Here is a 26806-nt window from a genome sequence, read left to right on the forward strand (position 1 = left end):
AACTATGATGTGGCTTACACCGACAGAAATGTATTCTCCACAGATGTGGAGAGCAGCAGGTCAAAACCAAGGTGTCTGCAGGGTACTTTTAGGGTGGTAGGGAACCCAAGAGAGTTAGGCTAGAGCCTCTTATAACCTCTAACAATTCCTGGCAACTCTTCCATCACTAGTTTGTAGTGGCATCAGCATCACTTGCTATCAACCAAGTGGGTTTGTGCGCTGCACATGTGTGCATGAATGTGTGGCATGCACATCTATTGCATATGCACGCAGGAGCCAGAGGACAACCTTGAGTGTCGTTCCTAAGGTGCTGTCTACCTTGTTCCGAAACAGGATTTCTCACTTTTATTTTGTCTATTAGGCTAGGCTTGGCTGGCCATTGAGCCCCAAGGACTGGTCTGTCTCTGCCACCATGCCTGCCTTCTGCCTCTGCCTTCACATGGCCTTCCCTCCTGGAGGTGTCCTGCGTCCTCTCCTCCTTTTAACTAATTACATTTGGAAAGACCCAACTTCTGAGTTTCCTAGCGGATGTGAATTTGGGGAAATATTACTCTAACCTGCCTACCTCATCCAGGGACCACACCAAAAACCTACAGAGGTCCAGTGAGTGTATATTTGACTCCAAGCCACACTAGACACCAGAAAACCACTAGTTCATTCTATTTCTCTGTGTCTCTTGAGCTAAAAATGGTTGGGGAGTCAGGGGGTGGGGGTGGCAAACAAACAAAGCAGAATGCTATTTGGCTACATATGAAGTCATATCTGACTCAAATTTCTACATCTGTACATGAAATCTGCCCAGAACACTGACATGCTCATTCATTCACGTATGCTCTATGGCTAATATGATGGCAGAGGCTTTGACCAAATGCCTCCTGCTGATCTGCCACCCACAGAGTTTGAGAGTCTCCCCTAAGTATTGAACCTTCCTCCTCTGGGTTGAGTAGTATGTAAACTTTGAGCCAAAGCTGCTCACTGATTAAAATAAGGGGCACTCTAGCACCTGGTAAGGCTTGGATCCAAATCCTGGCTCTGGTGTCTCCATAATAGGTCTCTTTAGGGAATGAACCTTATTTGTGGGTAGGGTGGGGTGTTTCCACACCTTAGGGGTGCTGTGAGGATTGACTGATATACCAGCGAGGTCTCAGTGCAGGCTTGAGGCAGTGCTAGCAAGCAATAGAAATGACACGACACCTCATGAAATCCTACTGTTTCACCCTTTGGGAATGCCGAGGAGAGACTGTACAGGAAGTACATGTCACATGTGGTGGACTCGAGCAGGGTACTTTCCATGGGGACAGTAACACCAGGAGACTTTGTCATGCGCCCTGTTGGCTCTTATTTGCCCTACCCTCATGTCTATGCCTTGCCTTATTCTCTACCCCACAGGGAGTCTTCTCTCGATGGGCTGCACCCCAGCACCCTCAAATTCTCATTGGGAATTGGGTTTGGATTACAAGGGGCTCAGACAGGAGAATGGCATGGGCGGAGAGCAGGGTAAGCCCCCACCCACATCCCCACTGGGTATTTCCCTCTCCTTCCAACCTTTTCTGCAAGTTCTAGAAATTTCTCTTTCCGTTGGCCATGCTATGCTATGCATAGGTGAGAATGGCATTCAGCTGTCATACCTCTGTGTCTTAGGGTACCCCTTGAAGTTTTCCGTACCTTACCCACGACTGAGGGGAGAGATCTTGTCCTGAGCTGTGATAAAACACTAATTTCAGGTTACAGGCCAAGTCCAGCTCTGGGGGGAAGCCGACGCAGGAGCTGATGCAGACAGAGGCCGTGGAAGAACTCTATTTCCTGGCTTACTCCCTGTGACCCGCTCAGCTTGCTTTCTTATACGACCCAGGACCATGTGCCCAGAGATGGTACCACCCACAGTGGGCTGGGCCCTTCTATATTAGTCAACAAACAAGAAAAAGCCCCACAGGCTTGCCCACAGGGCCCTCTGATGGAGGTGGTTCTTCATCCCAGGTGACTGTAGTTTGTGTCAAGTCGACAAAAAAAAAAGGAAACCCAACCAGCATAGATCTTTTCCTAAATCTTTCCCCAGCTGAGCCTTATCTGGGTGTAAGGTTGCCTGGAAGCTTGCTTCATGTACTCTGATAGGCCAGTTTACCTCCTCCCCAGGGTTCCTGCATTCCTAAGATCCAGCTCTGGAAAGTCCTGAGGGAGAGCAGAACGCAGCTTGATCAGAGAATGGAAGTCAGAAGTGATGGTGCCTCTTTCCATCCCCCAGCGTTGCGTCTGCAGTCACATACAAGCATGCCCACCATTTTACGTGGGGTTCAAACTCAGGTCCTCGTGCTTGCAGAGAGCAAGCGTTCTTACCCACAGAACCACCTCCCCAGCCCCCTTCTTTCATTTTCTGAGACAGGGCTTCTTGTAGCCCAGGCTGGCCTCAAACTCACAGAAATTTGCCTATCTCTGCCTCCTGAGTGCTGGAATTAAAGGCACATGCCACCATGCCTGGCTTCCCTGTCTTCATCCTCAGAAATCTCATTCTGATAGTAGATCGGGGCTCATTCAACTCTCCTAAGTAAACTAGGAGGGCTGGGCATGGTGGTGTGGGTCTGTAATGCCATCCCTTGTGAGATAGATGCAGATTCTAGGCCAGCCTGGGCTCCATAACAAATCTGCATAATGAGATCCTATCATAACAGAACAAAAGAAAGGAAAAAAGGGGGCTGGAGAGAAGGCTCAGCGGTTAAGTGCACTGGCTACTCTTCTAGAGGACCTGGGTTTAATTCCCAGCACCCACATGGTGGCTCACAACTGTCTGTGTAACTCTAGTTCCAGAGGATCTGACACCCTCACACGTATATACATGCAGTCAAAACATCAGTGCACATAAAATAAATATTTAAAAAAATAGAAAGGAAAAGAAAACCAAGAAGCACTCTAAGTGCCAACATTATAGAGAGACTGTTCTAGAAGCCTCCTGACTCCCATGTTATTATTTTTCTTTTTATATATAATTTCCATTTTATTTTTCTCAGATGGCTTTTCTTCTGTTCTTTTGAAATCAGCTCTTGACACGGTGGAGGTCGGGGGTCGTGTCTACGTTGTGGTGAGGTTGTTTGGTCCTTCCAGGCTTCCTGAGATCTGCCCCTGACCACCTTGCTCTGAATGGCACAGCTCAGGCTGTAATCAGCTTGACACAAAACTCGGGAAGCACCTACACACTGAAAACACATCTACTGCGTTCCGAACGATGAAGTTCTTAATGGCCCTGTCCGAGGTCATGCTCCGGGCACAGCGCCTACCGTAAATCTGCTCCACACGGCTGTGGCCCTTGTTGGTGAGACCGTTGTTTCTCTTCTTTTTGTCCATCTTGGAGTCAAGACCCGAAAGAGTCCTGTTATTATACGTTAAGCAAACATCCTCAGGCTGTGGGGCTGGAAGTTACTTCTAATGTGGGAATGGGGCTCCAAATTATATGCAAGATAAAAATTATGTGTAGTCAAAATGACCACTGAGAACCCCTTATCAATGTGAGAATCCGCTGTAAAGTGTAGTACACAGGACTTGCAATGTGATATAAACAGACATCGCTTATCTGACCTCCCCTGACCCATCTCCTGCATTCAGTGCATGCCTTAGATTTCCTTGCAAAGCACAGAGACCCCTCTAGAGTCCTGCATGCTGAAAGTGGTAGGCTGCTGTCCATCAGGCCTGCACATTGCCCCTCCCGGACCCAGGCTTTTACAAAGCACCAGTTGTCCCAGACTTGTTTATGCTGGTAGACCTTCTGAGAGTTTTTACCTAACTTCATAAACTATGATGTAAGACGTAAAATCAGAGTGGAAACAGAATGGTTATTTCTCTGCAAAGTACATTCCTGTTGGTAAAGGGAAGCTACAAAAAATAAAAAAGCCTTGGTGACTCAGTCCTGGGTAGGACCTGGAGAATCTTGGGGAAAGGTCATTAGAGCTGGAGGTCTCTCCTCTCTCAGCAACTGGTCATTTCTATAAACTGCTTTTTCTTAAAGAAACAGGAACTCAACTTTTGACCAGGGCCATCAACTTCCAGCAATTCCCCAAAATGACACAGAAGGAGGAGAGAGAGGCACTCACTGTATAGTGTGTGGGCGTTTTAGAAAGTGGGGAGTCAGTCCTTTGTGGGGGCCATCCCACCCCTACTTTTCCCCAGGGTACTCTTGAGCAGGAGCAGCAGGAAATATTAGAAGTATAGAGGGAGAGAAACAGAAAATACAGGATAGCCTCAGGAGAGCCTGGATCCTAATCCATCAGGCCCTGACTGTCTCTGCCAAAGGGTTTTTAAAGGAATGCCAAGGGGTGGAGCAAAAGACCTCCCCCCAGCACAGCCAAGTGCAGACCAGCTCAGACACCTGGTACTCAGGCCCGTGGCCCAATCAACCCCTTTATGCAGACCTGCTGGGTAAAGCCACTAGGAAGCCTAAATGGGCTCCAACAGTCCTTTGGGTATCTGCAAAGGTGATGTTGCAGACATCAGAGGAACGAGCACTGATCCAAATGGAATGCCCTGCAAATGTCACTGTGACCAGAGTGTCACTCAGCCTGCTGTTTGCATCGCTGTAAACAAGTAAGGGGGGGGGGGCAGGAGTCTTGCCGAGAGATTAAGGTGTGCGCTAAGCAAAGTAAACTCTCTAGGAGTTGAGGTCATCTTCTGACACAGGCAAGGAACTGATCAAAGGAAACAGGAAACCAAAGAGAAAGGCACCTGGGTTTACCTGCAACGCTGGCCTGTGTCACCCGGAGAAGCAGGCTGTGTGAGAACTCGCTGGAAGGAGCCTATGCAGCTGAAGCCTGCTCACTGCGAACTCATGGCATAATAGAGGAACAGGAAGAAACAAAAGACCCAGACTCCAAGAAAGAAACAAAAGTTGGCTAGATGGCTCCGTGGGAAAAGAAGCTTGCTGCCAAGCCTGATGACCTGAGTGTAATCCCCTGGATCCCAACTGTCATTCTCTGACCCCTGCACATGTGCCATGGCATGCGCGCGCGCGCGCGCACACACACACAGACACACACACACACATACACAGACATACACACACAGACACACAGACACACACACATAGACACACACACACACAGACACACACACACAGACATACACACACACATACATACATACACACACACACACAGACACACACTCTTTACTTTTTTTTTTTTTCAGTTTCTTCTTTTTTTGGGGTGGTGGTGGTGGTGTTGAGACCCCATCTCACTATGTAATCTTGGCCAGCCTGGAACTTACTATGTAGACCAGGCTGGCCTCGAACACAGAGATCCATCTGCTTCTGCCTCCCAACTGCTGGGATTAAATGCATGTGCTACCATGCCCAGTTAAATAGAAACTTAAACTGGGAATGATGGTTCATGTCTGTAATCCAGGCACTCAGAAGACAGAGGCAGGAGAATTGCTATGAGCTTCAAGCTAGTCTGGACTACACAGTGAATTCTGGGCCAGCCAGGGTTACAGAGATCTTGCTTCAAACAAACAAAGGTTAGACATGGTATATGTCTGTAATCTCCTCACTCAGAAGCTGAATCAGGACTTGCTTCAAGTTCAAGGCCGTCTGGGAACACAAAAGGGGTACAGAGGTGCCTCAGTGCTTAAAAGCACCAGCTGCTCTTCCAGAGGACTCACTTTGGATTTTTTTTTGCACTCACATGGTAGCACACCACCATCTGTAACTCCAGTTCCAGGGAATCCAACGCCCTCTATTGCCCTCCAAGGGCATTGCACATACACTGTGCACAGTCACATGCAGGCGAAAACACCTATACACATTTTTTTTTTTTTCCAAAAACGACTTTAAGAAACAAACAAACAAAAAAAAGTGAAAGGAGGAGGAAAGAAAAGAAGAAAAAGAGGAAATCACTAATGTTGGATTATAAATGTGATTTATGTAAAATAGATGTGGTTTATGCAAAGTAGAGGATCACAGAGAGCTGCCAATGTGCAGAAAAAGGATGTCACGGCTCAACACCAACACATTGGTGAATGAATTTACATTTGCGCATTTTAAGTAAAAACCATTTAACCTACATATATTTCTCCATTTTCTTTATTTTTCTTTTTGAGACAAGGTCTCACTCTGCAGCCATGGCTGGCCTTGAACTCACTGTATAGACCAAGCTGGTCTTGAACTCACAAAGATCTGCCTGCCTTTGCCTCCCAGGTGCTGTTAATTGAATTCTGATCAGCTCAACAGTAATGCAATCCCAGCATTTGGGATGCTGAGGCAGGAGGATTGTTGTGACTTCCAGGCCAGTCTGAGAAGTAAGACTCTTAAAAAAAAAAAAAAAAAGCAAAAAGTAAACAAATGCACAACAAAAAGTCCTATCACAAACATTAAAAACAACCTTCAGTGTCCCAGGGTGCTAGATTTGTAGAGATTAAAAACTAAAAAGGGCCCGGTGGTGGTGGTGCACGCCTTTAATCCCAGCACTCGGGAGGCAGAGGCAGGCAGATCTGTGTGAGTTCGAGGCCAGAGTGAGATCCAGGAAAGGCACAAAGCCACACAGAGAAACCCTGTCTTGAAAAACCAAACCAAACCAAACCAAACAAACAAAAAAACCAAACCTAAAAAGGGGCTGCCTCACCAGATCTGTGAGAGTGTGCACCCCCAGAGTCAGACTACTTCAGTATAGACCAATCCTGGTTCTGCCGCTTCCAGAGAGCAAGTTTAAAATGCTCTGTCACCCTCCTTGGCTGTCACAAGGCTTCATCAGTTATCACATATCAAGTGATCATTTGACCCATGCTGGGCATGGAGTGTGGCATGTATGTGTCACCTCTTGCTGTCATTATACTTTACATATTTATCATTAATTTCGTGTGTGTGTGTGTGTGTGTGTGTGTGTGTGTGTGTGTGTGTGTGTACATGTGTGGCTGTGGAGGTCAGAAAAGGGAGTTGGATCACCTAGAACTGGAGTTACAGGCAGTTGTGGGCATCCAGTGATGTGGATGCTGGGAACTGAACTTGGGTCCTTAGCAATAGCTACAACCACTGGAAGCCACGGAGACACCCTCCCCACCCCACCCGACCCCCACTGCTATCGTTATTGACCGTAATCAGTTGCATCACATATCTGAGGGGCTCTTGTCCCCCAAACTTAAAATAACACATTCTTTCCTTTTTCTCTTTTTGGTGCTAGAGACTGAAGCTGGGATAAATCTGCATGCCAGACTGCCATCCTACCCCTGAGTTACACTCCCAGGCTAAAGCAGGAGCTTTTGTTTAAAGGTATAGATACCCCCTGCTGACAAATCAAGAGGGCGGCCCAGTCCTGCCCTTGGCTCGCTCTGTACAATCCCCACATGGCTAGAAATAGAAACAAATGTTTGAGGAACAGAATTTGTAGTGAGGAAAAGAACTGCTGCTTCAGAACTCCAAAAAAAAAAAGTTTATTTATAAAATACGGACAGTTTGACAGGACATGGGACTTCTCATGGTATATATTTCAAATCAACTTCTTTCTTACCTTTCATTTAAAAAATAAACTTGCTAACAAGCTATATGACATATAGATATATATTTTTTTCTTACAGATAGACACCTGCCATAATGAATACTCTCCCCGTAATTTTTCATTATAGCTTTTAAATCAAAAAATAAAGATTTGTACTGAGTTTTGTTTTGGGAGTCTATAAGGGTGAGGAAAGGTAACACATTTAAATGCTTTGGATTTGTTTTTATGGAAACAGAGAAGAGGGGGTTGTCCCAAGAGGGTGGGGCACCTGTGCTCAAGGTGTTGGTTAGGGTTGGTGTCCCTGTACGGGACCACAGAGGCACTCAGAAGCTGGTGGTGGCTGTTCATGGGTCCCCTCCTTCCCCTGCTGATGGTGCATCTGGCTGGCTGCACAACGTGACCCCTTCACTGTGCCATGTGAGAAGGCAAGGGGAGCCCCTGCCTAGGGCAGCCTCTGGCACCTTTAGGTTCGCTGTCCAGGGCAGGCATGGACAACGAAGACAGAAGGCCTCCAGAGGCAAGGGCTGTCGAGGCAGCCTGGCTGTTTTCTTGTTCCCTCTGATCACGGCAGTGTCAGGTTTGGGGTGGAGAGGGGCCTGGGAGAGGCGGTGTGGGTTTGTAAACTCCCTGCAGCTGTCTGGAGGAAGATGCTTCTGGAACTCAGAGCAGCTATTTGGTTAGTCTTGGCAATCTGGGTGCAGAGCCTGCAAGAATGCAGGAGGCATTCCCAGGAGAGGAAAGAGTAGCCCCAGCATACTTGGGCTTCTGAATACATTGCACATTTCCTCAGGGCACAGAGAGGCACCACCAAAAGGACATGCCAGGCATGTCCTTCTGTGAACCTGTTTCCCATAGAGTCACAAGAGAGCAGCCCTGGCCTCAGCGGCTCAGGAAATTGAAAGCTCCTCCTTACTCAGGGTTGGTACCCACCACACTGTTAGCATGTGGCCAGGTGTCCGGGTGGAGTTCTTGGGACCCTCCACTGCCCAGCAGAAATGTAAACATGGCAGGAGATGGCATAAAACCACCTAGAGTTCCACAGCTGAAAAGCTACAGGGTGTCCAGATGTAACTGGGGCTGTGGAGGCAATAATCACCCCTCTGGGCAGGTAGTGACCGAATAGAGACTTTCACCCTAGGCTCATCTAGGACTTATAGTTTGTGATGTGCCCAGCTGCTTGGGCAATAGGTCCCAGTGATATCCCCAAAATAAGTGACCCGTGCCTCATGGAAATGAGAGACAGCCAGGGGCCATCATAGGGCATGGCAAGAAGCCCTTTGCTAACACATATCGATGTGTATGTTCTGTGCATAACTTTGCATGCTTGTACATGAACACACGTTTGCACGTGCACATGGACGTCAGCAAGGGTTCCAATGAGCACACAGAAGGGGAGGGGGCTTTCAGTGCACCAGGTGATTCATTAAAGGCAAAGGAAAATTGTCCTCATGTGTAACACACACACGTGCACACACACACACACACAATGATTTTTTTTTTTTAAACAATTCCTGCTTCCTCTATAAAGCTCCCTCACTCGGCTGGGCTAGGCTAATAATTCCCTAATGTAAACTGGGAACATCCTCAAAAGGTTAAAGCCTCTAAAGACAGGAAAAAAGATGAAGTTGTTTAAAAAAGTAATGAGGGGTGCAAAGTAAGCGTGGCAGTGTGAGCTCATGCAGCATCTGCATATGTGTGGCTCTGGAGAGGCCAGATGCTGCAGGGATTCGGGTCCAGCTGACTGACAAAGTCCAAGGTAGCCCTGGGAAACTGACTCCCAGAGGGGCGAGGCTTCAGCCCTTTATTGTCCTTTGGAGACAAGACTGTGCTTTAGGACCTGCTTAGGAGAGGTCACTGTGAAAAGCCTTTGTTCACACACAGCAGTTGGGTCACCTGCCTGCTGATCTGGCTTCCAACATTTCCTCATTCACATATTCCAGGGGGCAGGTGTGTAGGGAGGAGCCCACACACTTAGTAATCGGAGTGTGTCCTTTACTCAGGCCTTTGACTCAGATGTCCCTGACCAGTGAGAATTAGCAGTGACTAACGAGGGATTGCTGAGGACAGCTGCAGGCTCCCCACTTGGGCCTCTCAAGAAGGCCAGCAGTAATATAGTGCATGCTCCCAGCAAGGCTGGTCCTTTATTGAATTGGACACGCCCCAGTGGAGCCTCTGATAGAGGTAGCCATGCATTCCCAGCAGTAGGCTGAGCCTTAAAGGGCTAGTTGGTGTCCCCAAGGACCTCAGACAACCCAGAACATTAGAAAGCCTCCTCCCCAAACACTTGCATTGGAAGCTCAAAGCTGATGTGAAGTTCAGGCCCCCCGAAGCTTTTTACAGAACATTCCTGGAGTACCAGCTTTCTCTCCCATCAGCTATTTTTGTCCCTCGATCCCATCTGACCCACCTCTCCTGGCTAACCATGCCATGTTCAGTTTGGACAGAACTTCCTGGCTGACCCCTCCTTGGTCCTTCCCAACTCTGGCTTCACGGAACCTAACCTGGGAGAATGTTAGAAGGGGTTCAAGTGATCTTTGATTCTTTGTAAAGCCTCAAGACCAGGCACTGGGCCGCCCCTTTGGGCACCCGTGTGTTGTGGGTAGAGACATGTGAAAATGTTGTTGGGCAAAGAAGTTCCAGGGAGGGGCTTCTGTACCCCCCCCTTTTTTTTTTTTACAAGTTCACAAGGGCAGGTGCATGGGTTAGCAGGAAGGTGTACATTCAGAGGAAGTGGTACATCTGTGCATACAACTTTCCTCCACAGCTAGGTGGGCTGAGCTGAGCTTCCCATCCTAAGCTCCCCCCACCCCGTTTCCCTTTTCTCAGTGTTGGGCAGGTAGAGGAGAAGATGACAGTCAAGGCTTCGTCCTTGCACCTCTGACTTCCTGCAGGACATCTCCCTGAAGCATGCCCCAATGTGCAGCCAGCACCTTAGGTCTCCATTCCCAGATGTCACCCCTCCTTGTCTGCATTCAGGGAAGTGAATCCAAGTAACAGAAGGCAGGGCTCAGTTATGCAGCTGAGGACTCTCTCCCAGCCCTCAGGCCCTCTTCCTTGAATTCACAATTTGAAAAAAAAAAAAAAAATTTTTTTTTTTTTTAAAGAATGAGGAAGTTGCTAAGTGGATTCTCACCCTTTGATTTTTCTTCTTCTTTTTTTTCCCAAATAAGCCAAATGCTTGGTGGAGAAGATGAACAAGGGTAAAGAGCCCTGGGAGGGTGCTGAGGCAGGGCAGGGGGCTGGCAAGGCCACGGGACACCTGCCAGGGAGAGCCAGAGACAACAGTCAGGCTTCGCCTCTGAGGACACCCATCCTTTTTGCAGAGGAGCAAGGATAGCAAGATCTAGCCCACGTGGGAAGGGTGAAGTTGGCTGCATGTCTAGAAGCGTCTCCATCCCTCAGCCCCACCTACCTACAGACCCCCTCCTCCCTCCTCTGCAGAGTCCCAAGCCCCTCTATCTTGGGCAGAAGTGAGACTATCTGGTCACCCTCCACACTGCACAATGGACCCCAAGGATGTGAGAAGCTGTTGCAGGTCACACACGTCCAAGTCCCAGGGGTTTCTTCCCCATCCTCCTCCTCCTCCTCCTCCTCCACCCCGGCTCTGCTGGCCCTGGAATCTCTGGAAAAACAAACTGGAGAGGTGAAAAGTTGATCCGATGTCTTGGTGGGGTTTTCTTGTGTGTTTTCTGGCAGGCGTTCTGGGAAGCGGCAAAGGAGGATTTTGGTGTCATTTTTTTTTCATTCCTTTTCCTCTTCTGATGTCAAACGAAGGATGAGAACCCTGCTATGGGTGCCCGGGAACCAGGGGCGAGGCTGCTGGGGGGACGGTAGAGGGTGCTCTGCTGACTTGGGGGATTTGGGGGATTTTGGGGCGTTGGAGTCCGGCTGGCCTTGGGCCGGAAAAGGCTGCCCTGCTGGGTGCTGTTGCTATTGGGGACAGTGACGTGGTCAGGTTCACCAGAATCGCTCTCTGTGTAGCTGTAGGCCTGGGCCCGGGAGATGCCTTTCTGCTGACGTCGCCAAGAGTTGTAATACGTGGGGTCACTGATGTAATGGTTGACGAAGGAGTGGGCTTTCTGAGGGTTTGTGTCCACTTCATACTCGCTGTCACTTCCCTGGGAGGACAGAGAATCGGGGTGTCAGTGTCCTTGTGAGGGCAGGGCTCAAAGGCACAGGACATTCTGCCTCTTTCAAGCCCTGGATCTTGAATATCTCAAGCCCTCACACCACAGTGTCCTTTCATGTCCCCTTCCCTCTCCCTTCAGGGAGAGCCGGTATGAGCTGTCCAGGGCAAGAGGGCCATTCTCTTTCCTTTGTGGTACTGAGGCTTGAAAACTAAGGCCTCACTCATGCTAGGCAAGTGTTCTACCACTGGGCTACACCCAAACCCCCTTCCTACTTTTTCATTTTGAGACAGGGCTTCCCTAGGCTGGCCTTGAACTCACTATGCTGGACTTCAACTTGCATTCTTCCTGCTTAGCCTCATGATAGCTAGGATCTCAGACCCACACCACTGAGCCAGCCAGACCTGAACACTCAAATCCTGACCTTTATTCTTCCCAGTTGAAATGAAATTCACTTAATATAAAGTCAACCATTTTAAAGTGAGTAATTCATCACTGTTCAGTTGGTGACACTGTGAGCCATTAGGTCTATCCAGCTCCAAATATTTTGGTCACCCAAAAGTACAACCCAGAAGCCACTGAGCCCTCTCTCCCTATCCCTTCTTCTCCCAACACAACCACACATCTCTTCAGGAACACCTGTTCCAGATTCTCCATACAGATGGGTCCACACTATATATTTTTATGACTAGTATCTTCTTTTAGTTCGTTGGTTTTTGAGACAAGGTCTCATTCTTTAGCCCAAGATGGTCTAGAACATACTATACAGCCCAGGCTAGCCTCAAGTGTGTGACAATCCTCATGCCTCAGCGTCCTGAGTGCTGGAATTACAAATACCATGTTCAAGCTGCTTCTGGTGTCCTTGACTTAGCACAGTGACTTTAAGGACAGTTTGCATTTCTAAACCCTGATCATCCATGGCAAGATGCTATCAATTTTTTTTAAAAGATTTGTTTAATGTGTGTGAGTGTTTTGCTTGAATGTATGGCTGTGTACTATGTGTGTGCCCGGTGTCTACAGGTCAGAAGAGGACACTGGACCCGGGAATTTGGAATTATGGACAGTTGTGAGCCACTACTCACAACTGTGGGTGTTGGGAATTGAACCTAGGTTCTCAGCAAGAACAAGTGCTCTTAACCACAGAGTCATCTCTCTAGCCCCAAGAAACCTTCTACCCTGGGCCACCCCTGTACTTTGTGGCAAGAGATGAAATGTGAGCTGGATTAAGATGGAAACCGTGGGCAGTGGAAATGCAGGTGCCCACTCATGGGATTCAGGGTAAAAGCAAGGGGAAGTCAGGAAATCATCATGACAGGAATGTCGACAGGGGCTGGAGACATGGCTCGGCAGTCAGAGCCTGCTGCTCTTCACAGGACCTGGGTTTGGGTCACAGCACCCACGTTGTACAGTTCACAACAGCCTGTAATTCCAGCTCCAAGGACTCTGATGCCCTCTCTTGGCATCTCTGGGCTCCTACACTCATTTGTACACAAATCACAGAAACACGTGAAAAAAAGTTTTTAAAGGCCAACGAAAGCTCCAAATTCTCTTATGATGGCTTTGGAGGCCCCCCGACCCCCCAACATAAAACATTCAATTATTCTTAACTCTGTTATGACATTCTGCAGCTCCATGCACATGCCTCTTCTGCAGGAGACAAGTCAATCTGAATTGTAAACTGAATTGCGAAGCTAAAATTATCAGCGCCCCTCCCCCACCCCAAGCTTCCAGCAACGTCTTGAGAAGATGACAGATGGAGACTCGGGGAAGAGGCCAGCTCGGATGGTGAAAGGCACATTTAGCAACATGCAGCCCGGAGGATGCCACCAAGGCTCTGGCTTCCTCTCGCTTCTACCCACCAGGGTCCCTAGCTGGCCAGTTCACAACTTATGTAAACCTAAGGGAAACACGCTTGTCAGGGTGAGTGCTGGCAACAAAACCCAGCTTGGCTAACACCAGAGAGTTTGGGGTGACAGAGAAACTGGAGGTGACTTTATTCCCAGGCCTGAGCCATGGGAGATGGGATGCACCAAGCGTTACAGGGACAAAGTCCTTTGTGACATCCTGACCCTCAAGAGAGGCAAAGCTACGGTGACTTCTGAGGCAGATGCTCCTGAGGAGGCAGGAGCTGCCGACTTGGCATTTCTGTAATGAGTTTTCACACCTCTGTTCTGTTACTACGAGAATGCTAAGGCTGCTCAGTGTGCGTGTTGCCAGAGTACTAACACTATGCAAATGCTGGTATTTGTGAGCACTAACCTTGCGTGGGAACCGTCACTGTGTGTGCAAGCACTGATTCTATGGATTCCGGTGTTGTGTGAGTTCTGATCCTACACATGAGTGCTATGTGAGTACTGAGGTGGTGTGAGTACTACTGCTGCACGGGTACTGGTGCTATGAGAGTGCTAATGCTTCAGGGGTACTGTTGCTGAGTGAGTGCTCATGCTATGTGACTGAGTACCGATCCTGTGAATACTAATGGCACTGTGTGAATTCTACTAATGTTACATGGGTACTGGTACTATGTAAGTACCTATTCTATTCTGTGTAAGTACTGATACTATGTGAAAGAGTGTGCTGACACTGAGTACTACTGATGTGCAGGTACTGGTAATATGTACTGACTGAGAGCTGGCTGAAGCTATGTTCATACTAATGCTGCATGGGCATGGGTGCTTTATGGGCTGTTGCTGAGTGCTAAAGACAAGCAAATGCAGGGAGAGAGTGAGGGTTCTGCTGGGAGGTGGGCCTGGCTGGACCTCAGCTCAGATCAACCTGATTTTCGGAAAGCCACACTTGCTCTTGACTTGCCCTTACTCCTATCTGGAGCTCCTAGAGGGAATGAGAGGCCCTCCCCTCCTTCCAGGGAGACAAATGTTCCCCAGGCATTTGCTAATTTACTTCCCCAGCTCACCCCTCCTTTCCATCCCTCCTCTCCTACCCACCCCCTGCAGTCCCAGCTTCTCCCCTTAGCAGGAGGGTAGAGCCCACAATGGACAGCCCCTCAGTCAATTCTCCATGGATTCAAGGCAGCACAATGTGAGCTGGGTTTGTGTGTGTGTGTGTGTGTGTGTGTGTGTGTGTGTGTGTGTGTGTGTGTCTGACCAGCTGCCTACCCAGAACAAAAGACATAGACAGGAGGATTCCATATGCTGAGGCCAGGCTAATGGCCTGAGGTGAGAGGCTAGGGGTGATGGCGGTGGTCGTGGAGGTGGAGTGTGAGCAGTCGGTGGGTAAGGTATCTCTCCTCCAGAAGGGCCTGGGGGTATAGAGTACCAGGTCAGTTCTCTCCACTAGCTTCCTGTCTTGAAGAGTTTGCCAGCATCTCCAAGGCTTCTAGAACTTTGGCTAGCCCCAGCCCACACATTGTGTGTGTGTGTGTGTGTGTGTGTGTGTGTGTGTGTGTGTGTGTGTGTGTATTTTGAGGACACAAGTGGATCCTTCAGAGACTAAGAGACTGGAAGAGATCCCTTCCCTCATCTGGGGTCCCAGGAGCTCTGTCCTGCCTGACCTCATTCTTGGCGCAGTGCTCTGGCCCCGCCCCTTCGAGGCAGAGTTGCTGCCTTCTGCAGGGGCTGCAACCTTGGGGATTTGAGTTGGAGAGGGTGATGACATAGCCCACTCACTGGGGAGGAGCCCCAGATCACTGTGTGCCACTCCTATAATGCAGGAGGCTCTGGGGTGGGAGGTGGTGATCCCGCCCTTACTAGTGAAGCATGTTTGTAACTACCACTCTTGGACTTTCGGCCTGGTGAACTGACCTGTAACGTGTAGCTTGTTACCTATCAGGCAAAGGGAGTCAAAGCAAGAGAGGTAAAATAAACGGTATTACTGGGGAGAAAGCCTGGGGCAGGGACGGAGCTTCTGTGGGAGGACTCAGAGCCCCTTGGGAGAGATCAGAAGGGGCCGGGGATTGGAGGCTGCTTCAGTGATGTCACTGGAATGGTGCCAGTGATGTCACTGAAATGGGGCAGCTGTCCCGCCCCTGCTAACCAACAGTGAATGGGCCTGGTTTGGGGATGGGGTGGGTCCTCTCTGGCTCTTCTGGGGTCAAATCTGAAAGCCCATTCATTCATCTACATCACCTCAGACCACAGACCAGCGGCTGCTATCTGCTGAGCGCCTACTGGATGCCTGGCCGTCTGGGACTGCAGCCCTGACAGATGGGAAGGCTAGAAGAGAGGGTGCCTAGGAGGTGGGGTCAGAGCTGTTGGCCAGCCCCTCCTCCAGCTCCCCAAGGCCAAGGAGGAAGGGGGGGGGTCTTTGCCTCAGACAAACAGAGCAGTTCCCGCCTCCACCTCCCAGAACATCTGTTTCTTTTCAGGGTGGGGGTGGGGTGAGAAGAAAGAGTGTGAGGGGGACCAGGGGCTCCGATTGCAGCTTCCAGCCTCTCTCAGTAACTGAATGCAGCTTCCCAGGAGCGGGCCAGCACAAAGGGGGCTTTCAGGGCCCATCCTGCCAGGCCATCAAGCGACGGCTTTAGTTCCCTGGCCTCTTAACAGCTCTTCAAAGCCACTCAATCAGCAATTACCCGGTCTCCTGAGCGGGAGGGCAGATGCCAGGCTGGGGGACAGGAGTGGGGGAGGGGCCATAACCAGAGAAAACGCTGAAACCCCAAAGTGGAGACAAAGCCCTTTGCTCATCTCCAAAGGTGGAGGATGAGGAGCTGCCCAGGGCTTTGAGACGTTTGAGATCTGGGACCAGGCAGACTCTGTGTGTGTGTGTGTGTCTGTGTGTGTGTGTGTCTGTGTCTGTGTGTGTCTATTTTGAAGACACAGGTGGGTCCTTCAGAGACTAAGAGGACTGGAAGAGATCCCTTCCCTCATCTGGGGTCCCAGGGGCTCTGTCCTGCCTGACCACATTCTGGGCGCAGTGCTCTGGCCCCGCCCCTTGGTGTGCTAACCTTCGAGGCAGAGTTGCTACCTTCTGCAGGGGCTGCAGCCTTGGGGATTCGAGGCGGAGAGGCTGATGACATGCTAAGGGGCTCCTGAGAATCTTCAGAGGGCTTCACTGATATCCCCTTGAGGGACCATTTGTCAGAGCTCTGAGCTCCCTGCGTGAAAACAGCTTGAAAAATGTTAGCTCAGACAATGTCATGTGTATTCCTAACCTGTGCCCTTGCAGGTAAAGTGACAGCCTATGCTGCCTAGCTGTCAGGGATGTCTGTGGCCAGTGGCCTTGAGGGAGGTTCCTGAGAGAGGTTCGGGGTGGATGTTGTCTTCAGAGTCAGCAGGATGTAGACTGAATCCCAGTGACCTGCCCTCAGAGCTCTGTGCCCAAGAACTTGGTGTTTGACATCTCTATCTCCGAGTCTCCGTATTTCCAAGTGCTATGTGGGAGAGCAATCCACTACCACGGTGGGGCTGCTGGGTGCTAAATGAGATGCATAGGACGTGGGGCTTGGCATGGAAAAGGTATCCACAAGCTCTCCTGCCCTGCAGTACCTCTCCCTCTCTCTTTGGGCTAAGGAGAAGGGGAGACATGATTCTATATCAGGAATGGCCCAAACCAATGGACAAGAAACAAAACAGACAAAAAGATCTGAGACATTCACAGGCAGAAGCCATGTGGGAAGGGGACCAAGTACCTGGCTCAGACCCACACACCAAATGAATGCCAGCTTCTTCGGGGACCCCTGCTTCCAACCCTGCATTCCTCTGCATGCCTTTGGGCAGCGACCTTTCCCCCATCTTTTCCCTGCTTCAACTTCCTCAAACCAGAGGAAACAGAAGTTTGGACATCGCTTTCTTCTTACAGTTAGTCATTATGGTCCCGTGATATTTGAGTGAGAATTGAAAGGTGATTATTAGGTACAGGTAGCCTTCCCTGACAGACCATAATAGGCTGTCACAAAGTCCCTCTGACTCAGCACTTACTCCCTCCATGTGCCTGACCTACAGAAAGTTGTACTAGGAAAGGTCTAACAGGGAGTTGGGGGTTCTAGACTTGTTGAGGGGTTATGTGCGACACTCCCACCCCCACTCACTCCTTCTTATTGTATTAACCTAGAAGTGGTCATAATGCCACCATACCTTCCAGGGACTCTGAGGACCAAGCAATGACATTTACCCACAATTCTTGGAGCCCATCCTGACGCCTAGTAAGTGCTCCACACACTCAATAAATATCCTATGAGATGTGATTGGTCCTACACGTTTTCTTTATACTTTTTCACATAGATGTAATTCTTTTAAATGAGCCTGAAGCTGGCTGACCCCGAAACTGCTAGCAACTGGATCCAAGATCAGAAGACACACACTGTGGGCTCAGTGTTTCTTTTCCATTGAGATGTATTTGTGTGCTAAATACATGTTGTTGTTTTTTTTTTTTTTTCCAACTGTTATTTTGAAAATGGAGTTGGAATGCAGCCAGGCTGCATTTTTAGACATTCCCTCAGACAAGCCACAGGCAAATCTCTTTGGGTGTGCCTTTCCTGTGCTCGGGGCCCCTTCCCCTAGCATCTCTAGAGGCATGGCCCTGGGTCCTTTGCAGGAGCCAGTCTCTTCCTCTAGCCCTTCACCCACATCACTCTTGGAGGCCTCTCACACTGCATCTCATCGTGTACGTTTATTTTGAAGTCAAACTGACATTTTCTTTACGACTATCTCACAGGAGAGAGGCTGGACGCGTTTGCACTAGTTTTAGAGAAGGAGATTTGGGTGGCCTGACTCACAATATAAACTAGGCTGCACATGCACACTCATACGCAGAAGACCTGGGGGATGGGACAGCCCAAAGAGGCAGTGACTCTCTCAAGAGCCACTGACACCGAGAGGGAATGGTTGCTGATCCTTGGGGACCTGTATCTGTCATCTGCCCAGGACAGCCATGAGGGTGGATATGCTACACTCCAGACCCTGACTGATAACCCAGAAGATCTCTGACAAGGAGGATTCCTAGATGTGTGTAACAAGGGTGTCAGAGGGACAAGGTCAGCTACTGTACCTCCAGGTCTAACCCTGAAGACCCGAAGGAGAACCTGGGGGTCACAACCATGTCTCCATGGAATGAGCCAGAGGACAGTGATGTAGTTTAGGAGTAAAATTCTCACCTAGCATGTGGAGGACCCTGGGTTCCATTCCCAGGACTAGAGAGATGGAGAGGGAGAGACAGGAAAGTTTGAGAGAAATCAGAGATGGCCCCTCCCTCTGTGAATCTGCTGGAGCTGCCCCAAGCTCTAGCATAATGCAGAAACATAGTTCCCATGGCTGTCCATCCTAGAAGTATAGAAGAAAGCCATCTAGATGAATTAGGGTCCTGTGTTCCTGGTAATTACAGAGTGGTAAAGCTGTCTGCCTGGGGTCCCTTTGATGACACTTAAGAGCTCAGGGATATGGCTATTCACCAACAGCTAGGCAAACAGTTTAATATTTTAAAGGATGGAAGGACTACACAGGGGCTAGGTATCTTCTCACACTATGTTCTCAGTGTCTTCCCAGGCATCCCCATCTCTGAGATGCCAGGGTTCTAGCACAGCCTCCTAGAACCTGGGTTCTCTGCAGTGGCCCTAAAGCCAAATGTCTGGTTTTCAAGAACACTGTTAAAGCCGAAAGACCTGACTCTTGCTTTGTGCCTTTTCCAGAAACTGTGAGGAGCCAGGCACCACACGGGTCAACTTCTTCCTGCTCAGTGTACCATACTACCTGCACTGTGTGTATGAAGGGTTACTAAGGACCCTTCCAGTCACAGGGTCACTAAGAGACATAGTGGACTCCATGTAGGTCTTAGGCATCATACCACAGCCAAGTGCTATCTTTCAAATGAACATGTCTTCCACAGCAGCCCTCTGGGGAGATGGGACTATCATCCGAATGTGTGTAACCAGAGCTGTGTGGGGTTATGGGCGGGTATGCAGTGGGTAGGAGTGTCGAGGGGTGTGGAAATAACTTTAGTGCCTAGAACACTTTTTGCATTTAATCTTTAAAGGTGGGCTTGATTATCATTATTATTATTTTAAGATTTGTTTATTATGTATACAGTGCTCTGCCTACATGAATGCCGGCAGGCCATAAGAGCACCAGATCTCATTACAGATGGTTGTGAGCCACCATGTGGTTACTGGGAATTGAACTCATGACCTCTGGAAGAGCAGCTGGTGCTCTTAACCACTGAGCCATCTCTCCACCCCCGATTATTATTATTTTTTTAAAGAAACTCCACAAGTTATTTGTCAAACACGATCTAGAGGAGTGGAATGGATGTTTGGTTCTCTTAGATGTCTCATTGGACAGACTGGAAGACTTTTCTAGAAAGTTCCATAGGCGGGGCTTTGGGATAGGGTAGACACAAGGTCCAGACCCAACTCCACGGGCAGGCAGTGTGGCATCTGGCCCTGACACTATAGAGCTAGAATCTTAGGCTGTTGCACCCGAGTGAACTCCAGGATGATCTTGCATTTCCTGCCTCTATCTCTCAAGTGCTGGATTATGCCTGTTGCTGGTTTACCTGCCGCAGGAGTTTGAACCGGGGATTCCAGCATGCTGGGTAAGTACTCTTAGCCAATGAGCAGCATCCCTAGCCCCTCCTTGAGCCATTGGACACCTTCAGTGCCCAGGTTCCTCCATGGGTCAGAGTTACTGAGAACCCAGGCAATGGGCTGAGTCTGTAAGTGTAGGGGACCAGGCTCTCATGGAGACCTTGTGTGATCACCCTGGGGCAAACTCTGAGCAGGGCTGGGAAGTGGTGGTGGGTGGCTGATCCATGAATGACTTCTGGAGAGCTTCTGCAGGCCCTTCATCTTTATAGCACTAGTCAAAGAAGGAAGAGAGGGAGGGAAGGAGGGAGGGAAGGAGGGAGGGAAGTAAGGAGGGAAGGGGAGAGGGAAGGAAGAAGGGAAGGAGGGAGGGAGGGAGGGAAGGAAGGAGGGAAGGAGGGATGGTAGGAGGAAGGCTGGCTGTGTGATGGGACACTGGGACACTGATCACCCCTTCACCCCCTTTGGTAGCAGCCACCACCGGTCCAGGCACCGGCCCTTGCGCCCTCACCTGGGAGTCGGAGATTTCCGAGGGTTTCTCGGTCAGGCTGCTGCTCTCCGCCGGGATGAGGTCATTGTACTTGGTGACGTCTTCATCAGAGTAGTGTAGGCTGCCCGGGCTGGGCCTGGGAGGGGACCTAGGGAGAGAAGGGAGTGAGGCTGAGAGGTGGCCTCAGACAGGTCAGGAGGAACACAGGCTACAAGCCCCTCCCTCCATCCTGGGCTGCTTCTTCTTGTGACCACACTGTGTCAGCCCAGGCCTTGGAGGAAGAGGGGCGGGGGAAAGGATGCCACACTAACGTTCTTGAACATATAGGGCAAATGGTATGTGTGTCTGTGTGCCTGGGCACACGCGTCCGTGTACAGACATCACTGTGAGCAGTTCAAGTTCGGATCTGGTTTGGTGAAAACAAGATTCTTCTCATTCCCCCGGGGGCATAGGAACGTGTGGGCCTCTATGTGTGTGTCCCATGAGTAGGAGAGGCAAGAGGACAAGGGGAGGTGTGGCCATGGGTGAAATGCCCCCTTGTTCCCTGTGGCAGGCCCAGAAGCCTGCTCAGCGGGGCTGTGGTAGCCATGCAGAGCCTGGGTGAGTTTAACCACAGCTTCAAACGCCTCTTTCTTTGGAAAGGCTGGATTGGCGAGGGATGAGAGCCCGCCCGCTGCTCTGCCCTCAGCCTTCCCCTCCACCCCCTTGGAGAAGTACACATGGCTTATCCCTTCAAGAGGAGACAGAGAGACGCTTTGTGAATTCCCTTAGAGAAGCTGCCCCGCCTCCCCCCGCCTGCTGCCTCCAGTGAGCCGTGAATGTCAATACGGCTGAGGCTGGGAACAGGAGTCCCTCTGGCTGTGGCTCCAACCTCCCTTGAGCTTCTGGAAGCATAAAACTGCCTGGATCCTATCAGAGGAGGATCAGGTGGGCCCCAGGAGCATCCCCCGCCCTTGCAGATGGGCAGCCTGATGGCTCCAGGGAAGCAAGTCCAGGAGGGACCGGAGTCTTAAAGAAGCCGGGGACGGGAGTTGGGTGCTACCAACAGCCTCTGCTTTTTCCACTGCTTTGGGCTTCTGAGAAGGGGCCACATGTGATGCAGGCTGGCCTCAAACTTCATGGATTTCAGGGATGACCTTCAAGTCCTGATCCTCCTGCCTCTGCCTCCCAAGTACCTGCCAGGATTGCAGGTATGCGCTACCACATCTAGTTTTCACAGTTTTAGGGACCAAAGCCAGGGCTTCATGCATGATAGGCAAGCTCTCTGCCAGCTGAGCTATACCCTGAGGCCTTTCCACACCAACTGCTTCCAGAGGCTGAGAGACGGTGGCAGGAGGACATCCTCAAACAGAAACAAGTCAAGCCCAAGGGAGGAAGGTTTTCACTCTCCCCTTGCTAAGGAAGGCATAAGCAACGATGGGCTAGCCCCTGGTGCCTCTCGCTGAGGTGCTTCGGCTGGGTCCAGCTCACCTCTGGGGTGTATGGCCACCTCTAAGGCCGGTTACTATTGCAACTGACTCCGAACAACAGTAGGCTGGCGCCCACAACGCTGTATGTTTCTGCACTTTGCAGGCGCTCTCAGAAACTCTTCGTACCCACCTCCTCGTGGATTTTCTAACATTCCCTAAGCTGCAGCTGGGTTTGGTGGGACTAACACAGATTCCTGGGTGTCCTGCTGGGGTCCTTCATGACCTTCTGTTGACCATTGGCAGCCCTGAAACTTGGATGCTATTTCCCCGGAAGTGGAAGGCCAAGTGGGCATTGCATGTTCCATGCTTCTCCCCAGCGGGCACTGCTGGGCACTGGGGCATGGCCCTCAAGCCTCTGTCCTCTGCCCCCACATGCACGGACAGTACCTGGTGTACAAGCCATTCTTCCTGCAGAAAGAGTTCTTCACAGAGAGTCGCCGGTTGTTGAGCTCCAGAGCGGGAAAACTGCTTTCATCCAGGCTCAGCATCTCCCCATGGCCGAGGGCTCCTGACTTGGTATTGCCTCCTGAGGAAGGAGGTGGGGGTTGGTACCCATCAGACCACATGGTCATTCCTTTCTAGCTCCATATTCTCATTTAGCCTGGATGCTCCTTTTTTCAGGCTTGTTTGCATCAAGACCCAGATCAGAGCTTGAGGTTGTGTGGAGGAATTTCTGGCTGCCGTACCTGAGAAGGTGCATTGCCAGGAAAGAGACCTGCCCCACACCCCCAGTGGAAAGGAGACCCTCACGAGTCAAGCCTGCCATCAAGGGGTATAGGCTTACTCACCTGCATCTGTCTTCTTGGAGTACTTCTTGCTCTGACCTCGGATGATGAGTACAAAGACAAGAAGCAGGATGAAGATGAGGCCCACGAGGGCAATGACCACCAGGAACCACCATTCCTCGTAGAAGGGGCTAGCTTTCTGGGCTGCAACAGGGGGTGCAGTGTCAGGACCAAGGGTACTCAATACTCTCCTGCCCACAAATCTTCCTATTCCATCTGGGGTTTCACCAACTGCTCATGGGTGTTATGGGTAGGTGGGCCTGTGCACTCTAAAATATCCAGCTTTGATCTGTAGGCAAAGGTTTGCCTGGAGGACTATTTTGAGAAGAGTTTTATGGTTTAACTGATTAAGAATCCGCTGGATTTATTAAGAAATAGTGCTGGGATTGATTAATGATGTCTGCCAGGGGATCAAGAAGGGAGAGTAGCAGCATGTTAGCTGCTTTTCTTTTTTACTCTCTTGCCTTGGGAAAAAGGACTTTGAGACCGACTCTAATTTGTATGGGGAAGAACTGTGCTTCTCTGGCTTTTAGGAAGTCTGGGAGAACTCTCCTCAAAATTGTAGTAATTTTTTTTTTTTGATGATGGCAGAAAGCCAGGGAAGTTGTAGAGAGGTCATGGCTTGGTTTTTAAAATGCCTCTGCCAGGTAGGGCTCGCCTTCTCTCCAAGCCCCCCCGTACTTTGCTTCCTGCACCCAGAAACTCCCAATCCATGTTACATGTTACTTCCAATGAGGGAATGGTTCTTCTATTCTTGTCTCAGACTCCTTGTTTTCTATAATTTAGTGCTGCCCATCTGGGCACAGGAGTAAGTATGGGTGGAAAGAGGAGCTGGGTTGCTGATGCCCAACCAGAGAGTGGAAGTGCAATTTTGAGTTGGATTTCTACCTTCATTTTCAAAGTGCCCGGTGACTGACCAGGGTCATAGGTGTAGGCCTAGTGTCCTGTGTGAACCCAGAGATGAGCTGGATGGGAGGGATGAAAGAGAGGGGGAGGGGAGGCAGTGAACATGGCCCACCTGGGTGCTACTCAGTGAGGTCTTAGAGGGTACCAGGGTTAGCCTGTGGCCCGCCTGGGTGCTGTTTTTTGGGAGTGGGGTGAGGTGGCTTCCCTGGAAACATAGTTCATGGCCTGACTGGCAACTTCCCTTGGAGCTGCGAGCTGATGCAGCCTTGGGACCCAGAGTTCACAGTGAGAGGAACTGAGGGACAGTGCGTTTGGATGACCACCTTGATGCTTCTGCCACCCAATGTCTGTCTTCCCCCCCCCCCCCCCACTGCCAAGCACGCCATCAGGCTCTTCCATGGACTCTCTGCTCTGTCACCCTAAGGCTGGTACCTGGCACAGACTGAGAGGGGCTGCTGGGAGTGCCAAAGCCATAGTCATTGACTGCGATAACCCGGAAGTCGTAGCTCACGCCTGGCTTCAGGATGTCCATGCTGAAGGTGTAGGACGTTACCTCCTTGGGGATGTCCTTGATGAGGATGTCCCAGAGTCCCTCATCTGTAGGGAAATAGAGAAGAGGCATTGTGAGACGGAGGAGACTCAGATCCTCCCACCTCATCTGGTTCTAGTTGCACCTCCCTGAGGATGGGTCCCATCTGGTCAGTGGCTCAACACTGTGTCTGAGCATGGCTCTTAGGAAGGTCTTGTGGAAGTCTCAGAGATAGATACCTTCTGGGAAGGGTGTCTCTTAATCTTTTCTTTAAAACTAAAACATCTGTAAAACATTTAAAAAATATATTGTGCAATAAATTCTCTAACAACCAAACCAATACATACTGAACACCCTAATCTGAGAACCTAAATTCTAAAATTGACATGCCAGTGGGGGTCTAGAGGTCTGGCACTCTAGAGGTCAAGGAAAGGGGATTCCAAGTTTGAGGCCAGCCTGAGCTGTATAGTGAGACCTAAAAGAACAAAAAATAAAATCCCAAGTGTTCCCAAACAGAAACATTTTGAGGCCTATAACACCTCAAGTGGAAAGACCACACACCATAAAACTTACTTGACATACAAAATACTAAAATAGTGTCAAAAAATAATTTTAGGCTAGGTGTATATGGTATATCACATAAGGAAATTTATGTTTAGATATGGGTCCATTCCAAATACACACACACACACACACACACACACACACACACACACACTCTTAAACTGGAAAATATCCCAAACTGGAAAAACTATGGGTCCCAAACATTTCATAAGGGACACTCAATCTCTACCAGCATCCAGAGGAATAGACTCAGTGTTCGGCCCCAGTGCAGGCTGAGCTCCTAGCTAGAACCTGTCCCCCACCCCTGCTTTGTGATATTTAATCTTCTTTGTCAGGCTGACTGGATGTGGAATCTCCTAGGAGACACACTTCTGTGGATGTGGAATCACCTAGGAGACACACCTATGTGGATGTGGAATCACCTAGGAAACACACTTCTGTGGATGTGGAATCACCTAGGAGACACACCTCTGGGAGTGTTTCCTGTGAGGTTTAATTGAGCAGGGAAGACTCAACTCCAATATGGGCAGCATCCTCCCAGACTGAATAAAAAGGGAAAAAGGAGAAAGTGAGCTGAGCACCAGCATTCATCTCTTTTGCTTCCTGACTGTGGACACATGTGACCACCAGCCACCTCACACTCTGGCTGCCGTGCATTCCTGGGTTATATGGGTTGTGTCAGGGAGTAGGGCCTCTAATTCTCTTGGTTCTCCCCCGACTGCAGCACCCGTGTCTTCACCCCCAGTGAGCTCATTCTTCTGTGGACTTCTGAGCTGCTCCTGTACACCACAGCTGGCTCCCCAGTGTTAGAACGTTCTTTCCTATATCAAAGGAATCTGTTGCTCCTACTAAGCTTTCCGTCAGATCCAGCAGGGGAATCCAGGACATACGTAGCCACCACCGCCCAAGCATCATTTTAAAACCATTTTGGACCAAGTGCGGGGCAGGCCCAGTGGGGGGCAGCTTGCTCTTTTCTAGCATAGATCTTGCCAACTTACAGAAGCCTGCATGAGGTCTGTCTGTGTTCAGAGATCCTCCCAGAAGGCCCTGGGTCTAGAGCCATAGTTGGTAGTGTGTGTGTGTGTGTGTGTGTGTGTGTGTGTGTGTGTGTGTGTGTCTGTGCATGCATGTGTGAGCCTGAACGTGTGGAAGTCTGGGTTTCTTTCTTTGTTACTCTCCATCTTATTTTTTGAGACAGGATCTGTCATCAAATCTTGAGCTCAGCAATTGGCTAGACTGGCTGGCCATGGACCATGAGGATCCCTGCCTGCCTCCATCTCCCAGTACTGGGGTTATAGATTCAGGCTCAGCTTTTCCATGGGTGCTGGGGATCCAAACTCAGGTCCTCAGGCTTGGACAATAAGCACTTGGCCTACTGGGCCATCTTTCCCACTCCATCATTGGTATTTTTGAGTATCTACTTGATCATTACCGACATTATTTTAGTTATTATTTGAGACAGGGTCTCATTTTGTAGCTCAAGCTGACCTGGCACTTACAATCCCCCTGCCTCAGCCTCCTCCCTTGTGCTAGCACATCCAGCTACCCAATAGTCTTTCTGTTTAATCTCCCAGCTCTCTCCCCACTTTGAGGCTATGAAATCCTTAAGGGCAGGATCACATCTGGGTCATCTTTGTTTCTTTATAAATCGGCACTTAGCTCAGATACCTTCCCAGTGTGTGTTAAATCAAGGAATGCAGGCTTTCCGCTGGGTTTTTCATAGTGGTATCATGAAGCTGAATGCATAGTTCAACACTTCATTCCTTGAGATGTATTGAGGTTCAGATCCTCTCATGACTACCCCCCTACCCAAGCTGACACTCCTATGTCAGGCAACCCAACTGGGGGGGGGGTGTGAGTTTTACATTTTCAAGCCTATAGCAATGGCAGGAGGTAGAAACTGCTGCTCTCATATTGACAGATACGACAATCAAGACTCAGAGAGCTTAACTCATCTTCCCAAGGTCACACTGCCATAGGTAGCAGTCTGGCAT

General features: G+C 49.8%; 1 protein-coding gene across 1 annotated transcript in view; it reads right to left on the minus strand.

Annotated features, from left to right (window-relative positions):
* Positions 1-11046: 11046 nt before the first annotated feature.
* Sdk2 (sidekick cell adhesion molecule 2) overlaps positions 11047-26806 on the minus strand; it is a gene marked incomplete at its 5' end in the record, with an annotated part of 79672 nt that continues 63912 nt past the window's right edge. Inside the window, 5 exons of the mRNA XM_059270745.1 lie at positions 11047-11587; positions 20581-20707; positions 22416-22554; positions 22817-22957; positions 24152-24316. Of these exons, the coding sequence (XP_059126728.1) occupies positions 11234-11587; positions 20581-20707; positions 22416-22554; positions 22817-22957; positions 24152-24316 (926 nt within the window). The remainder of the gene's footprint in view (positions 11588-20580; positions 20708-22415; positions 22555-22816; positions 22958-24151; positions 24317-26806) is intronic.

This window comes from Peromyscus eremicus, chromosome 8a (assembly GCF_949786415.1).
Source record: "Peromyscus eremicus chromosome 8a, PerEre_H2_v1, whole genome shotgun sequence".
Classification (NCBI taxonomy): Eukaryota; Metazoa; Chordata; class Mammalia; order Rodentia; family Cricetidae; genus Peromyscus; species Peromyscus eremicus.